This window comes from Egretta garzetta, unplaced genomic scaffold, assembly GCF_000687185.1.
Source record: "Egretta garzetta isolate BGI_Z169 unplaced genomic scaffold, ASM68718v1 scaffold56, whole genome shotgun sequence".
Taxonomy (NCBI): domain Eukaryota; kingdom Metazoa; phylum Chordata; class Aves; order Pelecaniformes; family Ardeidae; genus Egretta; species Egretta garzetta.
In genome coordinates, this window is record NW_009260182.1 from 2,429,941 (window position 1) to 2,440,417 (window position 10,477).

Here is a 10,477-nt window from a genome sequence, read left to right on the forward strand (position 1 = left end):
TGGGTGGCCCGCGCCAGCGGCAGCTGCAGCAGCGGCGGCAGCTGCAGCTGGCTGGGTGAAATCAGCTGGCGGTCTCGTGTGGGGAGGGATCCCCATTCCTGCAGGGGTATTTGGGCCTCCAGGGTAACTAACAGGGAAGAAAAGAGAGAATTAAGACATGCCTGGTGGATTTTGTTTTGAGCATTGGTGTGACCCTCGTCTGGAACTCTTCCAACACCACGTATCAATGCCTACTGAAAGCCAGCAGGATGGGGAATGAGGGGTGTACATGAGACGCAAGTGTTGCTCAGGTGCAACAGCCACAGGGCTGCCACCGGGATTGCAAGGCACCGCTGCCTGTTGTTTTGGGGGCAGTGAACTGCTTTGCGGCTCTGTCGCTTACTGCAAAGTTGAACTGAAATCCTGCAAGTTAATGCGTGCTCTGTTTCCCGATGGCGTAGGGAACACTGCAGCGTGAACAGAGACCTTCCTCCACTACAGTGCACTCATCTGCCTCAGTGGTGAATTATGCCAAGTGTTCCCAATGTTGTAAAAGCATTCCTCCCTCAACCTCAGCAGAAAGGCCAGGAGAGACCCAATGCAATCAGCGCTACTGGATCCCACACAACGTATTTTGCAGTTCCTACCCAGCTCTCTTACTGGTCATAAGATAAATTAAGCTAAACCATGTCTTTCCCACTCCAAGACAACAACTAGCTTTATAAATATGGTTCAGTACGCTGTGCCCATTTTCGATATTAACACAAAGCTAAAGAAACTTTCTGACTTGTTCAAGGTCACTCAGTAGATCGGTGGCAGAGATGAAAGGAGAGAGAAGTTCCCCGAGTCCCAGGCTTATATTCTTCACACTAGACTGACTATGCTAACAACCTTTTCAGCAGGCTTTGCAGAGGGACCATAAATAGTGGTTTCAGTTAAATGCACTTACCACCCTTGTTTACAAAGCATAGACACAGAAAGTCAAAATGTAACAAAACCCAGGCTATTAGTTTTGGCTTATTTCACTAATGCAGCATTTACTTCCCCAAAATAAATACACAGCTTGACCGTCTCTGAACAAACATCCTCACCCCCAAGTCTTTCCAAATTTCTGCTGTGGATTAAGTCTTTGAGCAGAAATATCCCATTGCATAGGAACCTACTTTGCCTCATGCTCAAGCTTATTCCTCCATACACACGTAGAAATTATACCACCACCACCTTTCACATCCTGGCCTTATTAAATGTTAATCATTCCTAAGCTTGTGGTCTGTTTAACAATCTCTCTTAATTAAAACTTTATTTTGGGGGTTTATTAGAGCTAATTGATTGACCTAAGCCATTTCCATTTACTGTGATGAATTTCATTGCAGTTTGGGTAGCTGGTTTCCGAAGCCGTAAAAGCAGTATGCACTTCAGTTAACCAGCATAAAATAGCTACTGAGACTTTCTATCATTAAAATAAGCCCATGACACTTCTGCCAGGTCACTAAAACAAGCTTCACCAACTATTTACATCCATTTTCCACCTCAGACAAGTAAATCTTACCTGCCACCAAAGCCTCCGCTTCCAGGATAATTGGGTCGCCCATACATGCCCTGCTGTATGTACGGCTGAGTGGAGCCTGCCTTGGCTGAAAATTGTTGCTGCTGTCCAGCAAACTGAGGGGAATTGATTCCAGGGTTGCTGGTAGTCATCCCAGAAGCCATGGGATTTCCTGCTGGGTTCATAGGGTTATTAGCATTTGCCATTGGATTTCCCAGCACCTGTGAGTAGAAACATGAGAATAAGGGGCTGTACCTTGAACTACATCAAGCAAATTAAGCGGATTTGCTGCAATTGATAATTTACAATATAACTACCCTGTCCTCTGAACTTGAATGAACATACACCTTGTTGATATCTAGGTGCACATTTCTGGTGACTTCTCCTTTTCTTTTGCCATTTCTAAACATGAGTTTCTGATCTTCTAATCATCCTTCACATGAGATTTTTAACTAGATGGAACCCAAACACACACGCTTATGAAAAAAGTTATGACAAAGACCAGCTAGAACCATGCTCTGGTAGGTGGCAAATTCATCCGACTAAGACAAAGTACATGCTTTTTCTTTTTTTGATGTAGGACTTGGAAATAACTTGCAAGTATTCAGTCTCATTGGCATACTGTAAAGGGTACCACAGATGCAAAACTGTGAAAGAATGTATTTCAGTGGCTTAACCTGCCCTCAAATCCAACTCTCTAAAGCGTACAGAAGCCTATTGGTTGTTTTTATTGCTGCTTAGAAAAAAGTCCTCTGTTCTGTTTTTAAAAGGACTTGGTTTGCTTGTTTGAAGCTTTTTTTTCTTTTCAGTTGAACCAAAATTGCTACCATTTCCGTGGAGGCAGAAGTATGGCTGTTCACGGATCATCTGCATGGAAATCTGTCTCCTACTTGGGAAGAAATGTAGGGGTCATAATTTTTGCAGAAGACCAAGTCATCAGCTTTGGGAATTTGTGAAAGGGAATGGTGAGCCGGCTCATTCCTTTCCCTCGGGGAGCACGAAGACTTACAGGAAACCCTGTCATTCACTTCTCTCTGCTTTGAACAGCTACAAGCAAGCTTCACGTTTCAGAGTTTCACCCTTCCCTTGCAGTGATTCTAAAGAATTTTTTCCTTTTTACCAAAGCACTTTTTTCTTTTATTGCACATTCCTCTGAAGTACGAAGAGTTCAAGTTACATTACAGTGTTCTTATGATAGAACAAAACTCTGAGTCTTTTTTTTCCCCCCTTTTGTCTTTTTAGGTGTGAAAGATATTCACAAGAGACTGGATTTCCATTTTCTGGCCAATGTATAGACCTACCTGCTTACTCAGGTGTTTCGCTCCCAGATGGAATACCTTTTCCCTTTTAAGATTTTAAAAAGAAATCAACAATAATAAATGAAGTTATAGATCCTGCAACTGTTTCCTTTATTTTTTGAAGAAACGATTTGCCACAACCAGTGCTTACGTAACTGCCATGTGAGTATCTAGGACTTGGCCCCTCAATGATTTCTTTTTCAAATGGCTCAATCCATAACAATATTGGGTTTAATTTTCTGACAAGAATTAAAATGATAAAAAAAAAATCCACAGAAAATTCCGTATGGGATCTAATGTCACTTGATTTGAAAAAGGTAGAAAAGACAAGTTAGATTCATGTACCGTTTGTACTCATTAAAGGCGGTGACATGTTTAGAGCACTTCATCCGTGGTGTAAGAAAAGGCCAGACTGCCTGAGAGATTGATTTGTGCCACATCCCTTGGAGAGCACACTATCACAAATAATTCCTTCACTAGGCACTTCCTTCATTAAAGCTGCTTCTTTTTGTATAGCGTAATTCAATATACATTGCAGAAGAAAAAGAGAGGTAAGAGAGGAAAGAACCAAATGAAAACCCAGTAAGTATGGCTCCCACCTGGAAGCCAGGAGCTCATGCTCATCCTCCAATGCATACTGAAATATTTGTGCAAAGTAAGGCAGCATTAACAGGAGAGGGTTGAAAAGAGTACAGCCTATAGCTGGTAGTGAGCTCCTCTCTGTTGGGGTAGACTTGGCACTGGATTTCACCAGCCCACAAGTACGACACAACGCCAGGTAAAATCCACAATACCTGTCATTTGGTGAATCTAGCTAGAAATTTTATTTTAAATAAAACAACTCTTCAAATCCAATCTGAAATTCCCAGGAGGTTTGGGATTACTCCAAAATCACACTTTTAGTGTTGAAACCGTACAGTGCAAAATACGGCCTAAACCCAAGCCTGACATTTGCATGCAGCTAAACCAGGCACTGACTCAAGCTCTCAGACGCCTCCTTTCCTCCAAAGAGGACACGACTGGAAAAAAAATGCAGCATGTACAACAAAGAGAACACAGACACCATTATTGATCCCAAGAGGATTTTCCAAAAAGCTTTCCATTTTGCAAACACAAGTGAAAACCCACATCTACGGGGGGGAAAGAGCACAAAAGGGAAGCTTACCTGGCTTTGAGAGGTGTTAGTCACACCCCATACTGTGGTGACCACTGATAAAGAGCCTGGAGGCTGGTTGGTATTTTGCTGCCAGGGAACAGAATCGTAAGGGAAAGACCCATCACTGCAAAAACAAATGTTTAGGAGGGTGAAATTTTGGAAGTTTAAACAGTGGCGAGTTGCTGGTGGGGACAAAGGGATTAACACCTGACATTACCTTAACTCCCCACTCCTTCCATTTTTAGCCTAGTATTCTCAGAGGCATAAAGTTTCTTTAATAGCAACACAATCATATCAAAACCACACAGAACTAATGAATTCCTTAACTATATTGAAGCACAGGGCTTTTACCATAAAGGACTGTAACCGATGAAAGTAAAAATAAACTCGGGGGCAGAGTTTCAAACAAGGACACTAAGCAAGTTGCTCAGAAGCACTTATTTTTTGCAATCCATCTCAAGCTCTTCAACAATCACTGCTTCAGCTGCCTCATATCAATTCAATTAGATTTTGAGACCAGACTGCAGCTCCACTGTCTGCACTGGGTCCCCAAATGGCCAGAAAAGCCTTTAAAGGAATAGCAGTTCAACATCATTTTGAAAAGTAAATTGAAATTCAGATAGCGTTCTCCCACACGATGGATAAGCTGCATGCCAAAAACAGTATTAGCTAATCAGCATTCTATAAAATCAACTGCAGATACACAACACATCTTTCAGATAAATATGTGGATGAGAGGATTGGGTTTTTCCATTACCTTTGTCCACAGATACAAGCAAACATTTCTTACAGTTCTTTTCATACGAAAGCACTGGTGGTTTCAAAATGAACACAGGATAGGTATGCATCTAGTGTAATTAATGAAATACATTAAATCCAGTGAAAGTAACTATTAATCCCATAACTGTAAAATATATCCTACTTGAAATTTGCTCTTTCTCATACTATTAACTTGTAAATTAGATTTCTATTTGCATATATGTACACATACACACACGTGATCTGTCCTCATCTAGATATATATACCATTTAATACATACACACACTGCTCTCGTCTTCAAACGCCACTGCTTTGCATTTCATAACAAGAACTGCATTTTTGCCTGGACTACCAGCTATTACTGGAATTCTATACAGGGCTACCTTGCCTAAAGAATCCATACAGGCTCTACGAGGGCTGCATCCACGTGCTTCAAAGCTGGCACCACAAAGTGCCACACAATTAACTCATACAAGACTTGGTGAGACAACCAACCTCCCCAAGTCCTAAAAAGGGCTCTGTGGCAGACCAGGGAGCTGACTCTCCCATCTCCCCAGAGAGCCCTCCAGGCATGGACCACTTCTCCTTCCTTTTGTGCTGTGAGCCAAAATCAAGGACTACCTCTGTGTTCACTCTTTACCCTGTCCATAACACCTAGTGTAAATCGTTTATGAATAGCAATTGCATTGCACAAACACGTGCATACACATGATAAAAACTGCCTATGTCCTAAGCAACCAAGAATCTAATGGCAGCAACAGCAACTGTCTAAGGTAAAGTGAAACACTGAACACATTTTACAAACAACTAGGAAATTTCAAACAAATTCCATAATGCTGTGCCAGCACAACAGCACTGTATTAGAACGTAACTGTGAATTTGAACTGACCTATTTGTTTCAAAATACCCAAATTGAATTAAGAAATAAAATCACAAAAAATTCAAAATGAATCCAATTAGGGAAAAGAATAATTTCCCCTAACAAACAATTAGGGAAAATTAATGGAAAATAGTAATTCTCTACAAGACGCTTGACATGTAATGTTTACATCGACAGCATCCATATAAACCAATGTGTGATTAAGGGCATATTTAACGGCTTGCAATCAGTAAGTCCTCCTAGCCCATGGGGTTTTTTTTTAAATTTTCTCTTAAAGGCTGACAATCTTCCCCCTCTCATTCAAAGGCTCAAACAACAGCTTCAGTGACGAATATTTGCAAGTGACACGATGTTTCAGCAAGTCCCCTCCACCGGCATGCAGACAAATGATGACTAACCCAGAATGTGTGACTGCTATGAAGCCTTCCTCTTTTTTCCTGCTCTGAATGATGCCCCCTACTTTACTTTCTTCTCTGACTGTTTTTGATGATGTCTGCTCTGTGATTTGTTTGGATATTTATGGCACATATGAGTGTCTGTGTACTTCAATGACTACAAAGAAGCTCCCTCCGTGACATAAGCAGTTAAAGGACTCACTGCAGCCATTTCTCTCTATTCCCCACTGATGTGCTGTGGATGGGTAATAAAACCTGAGGGACAAGGCAAATATTTTGCAAGTGTATGAGTAAATAAGAAGGGGAACAACAGGCAGGGATCGAACCACAGAGTCACTGAAGGTTCTTCTGTATGCTTAGTGGAACTTTGAGCTAGCAGTGCCTTAGCCTGCTGTTAAGTTATAACCATTTCTTCACTTTCTTTGCCTCCAAAGCATGTTTCTCTCACCCATTCCTCTCCTTTACAGTACACAGAAGAGATTTAATATATTATTCATCTGTACTTTCCAATGGTAGAGCATTTGTTTAGGGGAAGGCTGCACTGGGTTCTCAAACACTATACCACACTTCATCTAATTACAAAGACGAGTAAATCACTCACTTTTTACTGCCTTACAGTTAAAATGGGTGACACCTCCAGAACCCATATTGTTGACATACAGTGAAAGCTTCCAGCCCAGGACCCAGCATAACACATGAAAGCCAGAAAAAAAAGACCAGGTACAGATTTGTTGAGAAATATTCATCGTGCACACTAAACCACCTGACCATTACGTTATCCAACACAGGTCTGCTTTAAATTGCAGACAACATTAGTATCTGAAATTATGGCGACACTGAAATAGTGATGGATGTGCCTTGCAGAGCATCAGCTTATACACCCTAATATACACTTACTGCACTAGACCTCACTTCAAACTTCACTTTAGTTACCCCAATGAGAAATCCATGGCATTCTCGTGGTCTGCACTCCCCAGCATGACGCTCTGGCCCATCACCAAATGGCGTATGACTTTTGCCATAATGGACGTAATACCCACCCTTCCTCCACCGCGTGAAGGCTTCTTTGGTTTCAAGCAGTAGGAGCTGCTGAAACACGTGCCGCTCAACTAAAGGATTACTTGTCCCTCCACTTCGCTCTTTCAACTTGCGCTTGTGTCCTTAGACAACCCAAAGGAATACTCCCACCATCAAAGGAAAATCCATGTAAGTACCGTAATGAAACGTGACCAATCCAATTCTCATTTGCAAAAGAGCAGTGGCTTTCCGCTGTTATTATACAGAGTTGTGAATTATTCTGGAATCCCTTTCTTTCAACTTGAAAATGGCAGCCAATAGAGAAAGAAGCTTCAAGCTCTCCAGCCACCGCAAAACGCTGCCCACGACACTGTTCCTGTTGAAAGGTACAAGGGTAATTAAGTCTCTCACTACACCCTGGAGGGCAGTGAGTCAGTTCGGGCTCAGCTGGAGTCCACTAAAAGAGTATTGACTAAATTTATAATAGTGTTAATGAACCTATACATACTACTGGTCAGCATTAAAGGCCAAACAGCAGAGGAAGCCATAGAGCAAAGAGGAAGAGATGGAGGGAAATTCTCAAACTATGATGTAGTGAAACTGCAATCAAGGAATAAGGAGGAAGGATTTCTTAGCTGCTGGCAGATGTACTGAAACCATCGGTAATACAACACTCATGTCAGAGAAGCACATCAGTACTTAGGTCTAAACAGCTTCTCTTAGTCTCAGTACTAGGAAAACAGAACCAGACAGCTATCCAGCCTCTTTGGAATAGTCACAAGCTTCATGTCAGACACAGACTGTTAGTTAATTCTGGTAATAGTTGCTTAATAAAAAGTGAGCTCTGTAAATTAATACTAATGAATTACTGTAGTTTACGCATGATTTGTGGCATTGCTTGAAAATGCTGTATTTTAAATACGTTTATGTTGTCATTAAAGCAATTGTCTGTGTATCTGATACTCTGTTTACATGTCTTCATTGATTGAGGAAGGAGAGATTCACATGGTTTAGTGAAGTACGCATCCCTGGAGCATTGGTACTTTACATGTTGTGGAGGAGGGTAAAATCTGGAGTTATAGCTTCCCGGTGATTTTCCACATCACTTGTTGAGAAGGCCAGGTGTCTGAAACACTACCTTTAAAAAGCAGCCATCTCCCTTTTAAACACTGAAAATCTATCAACTACTGAAGAAAAGCACCAGATGTTGGCTTTCTCAAAAAACCTTTTCACTCCAAGCACTGCAATCAAGTTCATCACAACTGGGCTTTCAGTGACTGGTTTTTGTTGCTTACCCTGAAGCCAGCTTTACACTTTTGCAGGGGTCTTTAATGTTTCTGAAGCACAGTCATCCCACCTGACTGGTAGCTCACACACAGAGTCCTTTAAATCTACAGACTCTATCATAACTTCTTCAGCTGACGCCAAGATGAGCAGGTAATTGCCAGTGTAACACTGCCTGTCATTTCTCCCATGTCGGCTTTTGTCACCCACGGACACCTAGAGAGGAGAGCATCTGACAAGGAGCAAGGTGTCAGAGATCTACTCAGGCCAAATGCTCCTTTGTAGCCAAAGCAAAACACACGGCCAAAAATCAGAACCGTCCAAATACAGCCCAAACCTGGGGCTCCTGATCTGTTCTTGCCTGCTGGCACCTCTTGCGTCTGCACCTTGTTCTGCCCCTACAACTGCCTCTGGGTGCGTGAGGGCTCAGGGTGCCCAGCACCCCTCGGCTGTATTCTTGGTTGAAGCCTCTAGGTGACACTACTTTAATACAAACTAAAACGTAACAGTCTCCAAAACAAGACTCCTTGCTCCCGTCTCACCCCTCTTTCCCCCCTAAAACCTCATCTGTCTGCAGTGGAAAACCATCACAAATCCCACAGCCAGAAAGGGAAATGCAGCCCCAGGGAACTGCAGCACCAACACAGGCGACTCACGTCCCTGCTGTCGCACAAGTTAAGCAGCTTGGCTTCTTTCATTCCGGTTTAGTTTTCATTTTACTTGGGTTTCTCAAATGAACACCATTCACGTAGCTTTAATTATTAATATGGATTCAATTAGCAATTCTTCTTGATTAGGGCACCACCATAAACTTATTTTAAGCATACTCAAGAAAAAGACTGTTTTGCACGGTGCACTGCAAATACTGAATTTGAACCACCTTTTTGGTGTGCTCATGTTATGGAACAGGCATGAATTTCACCACATCTTTATAATTTTCGTATCAGTATAAACACAACCTAACTACTTCTTTAAGAATAAAATCGCAAAACCAGATGGAACACCATTAGCAGTTTCCTGCAACACCTCAATGCTCCAGGAAGGACTTCAGCTCATTTTTTCCCAATTCGATAAGCTAGGAATCCCCAGCAATCTATTCACAAATAACAGATCAAATGAATTTTTTATTTTATTTATTTCTGGTCAAATTTCCACTGAAAATATTGTTTGCCTTGACTACGAATTTGAAAAAAGCAATGTGACACCTGAAAGCCAAAATTTAGTTCCTCTTACTGACAATCGAAAACATTTCAGAGATCTGCTTTTGTTTTCTTTTAAAAAAAACCCTGACATTTAGAAGGAAACAACTGACTTCTCATTTTTCATTGAGATTTTTTTTCAGGGGAACAAAACCAATGCCTCGCCAGCTGAGATACATGCACCACCTTCATATGGCTAAAGTGCTTGGCTGAAGTGTTTCAACTTAAACACTTACAAATAGTTTTTAGCCTAGTTGACAGATATTAAAACGCTTTACTATCAAAAAATTTTTGTTACACCGAATTTAACCAAGCTATCCCTTGACCTTTTGGGTTGCGTTTTCTGTAGACTGTAGCAACCACTCTACACACAACCCGTTCTCTGTTCACACGGAGGAATATGGCAGCGCAAGGAAAGGAGACACCTGTGTAGGAAGGACACGAAGACCGCTTACAGTCAGCAAGGCAACATGAAGACGTATTGTAAAGAAAACAAAGAGTAACTACCTCTGTACATCACAAGCTGATGTAAAGCAAACTAAAAGCCCATGTTGTGTACAGGTACCCTAAGGTGTTTACATTGAAGGTGAGGGGAAAAAAAAAAAAGAGGGTGGTGTACTAAATGCATATAGCAACACTCAGTCTGGATGGCTAGCAGTAATATACTTTTGATTGATGCTGCCTATGTGATGCATGCCTTCCTCACATACATACCTCTATGTACTACCATTATTTGAAGAAGTTTAAATGGTACTGGCATAAATACTTAAGAGTCCCATCCAAGTCACTGGGTGTATTTATGTAATGCAAAAGTAAAAAAAAGTCAATTTGGAAGCATTTTGCGAGACTTTATTTCCCTCTGCTTCTTAATGGCAAGACTCCAAACATTCAGATCTTACAGAGAAAATATATAGCTCCAAAAATGTACCCCCCCCCCCCCCCAATTTCTCAAGTCCTTTGTTT

At 41.5% G+C, this 10,477-nt stretch overlaps 1 protein-coding gene across 1 annotated transcript in view; it reads right to left on the reverse strand.

Moving 5' to 3' along the window:
- ZMIZ1 (zinc finger MIZ-type containing 1) overlaps window positions 1–10,477 on the reverse strand; it is a 159,320-nt gene that overhangs the window by 29,941 nt on the left and 118,902 nt on the right. Inside the window, exons 5-7 of the mRNA XM_009641960.2 lie at window positions 3,989–4,103; window positions 1,529–1,746; window positions 8–127 (exon numbers count right to left, since the gene is read on the reverse strand). Coding sequence (XP_009640255.1) covers window positions 8–127; window positions 1,529–1,746; window positions 3,989–4,103 — 453 coding nt within the window. The remainder of the gene's footprint in view (window positions 1–7; window positions 128–1,528; window positions 1,747–3,988; window positions 4,104–10,477) is intronic.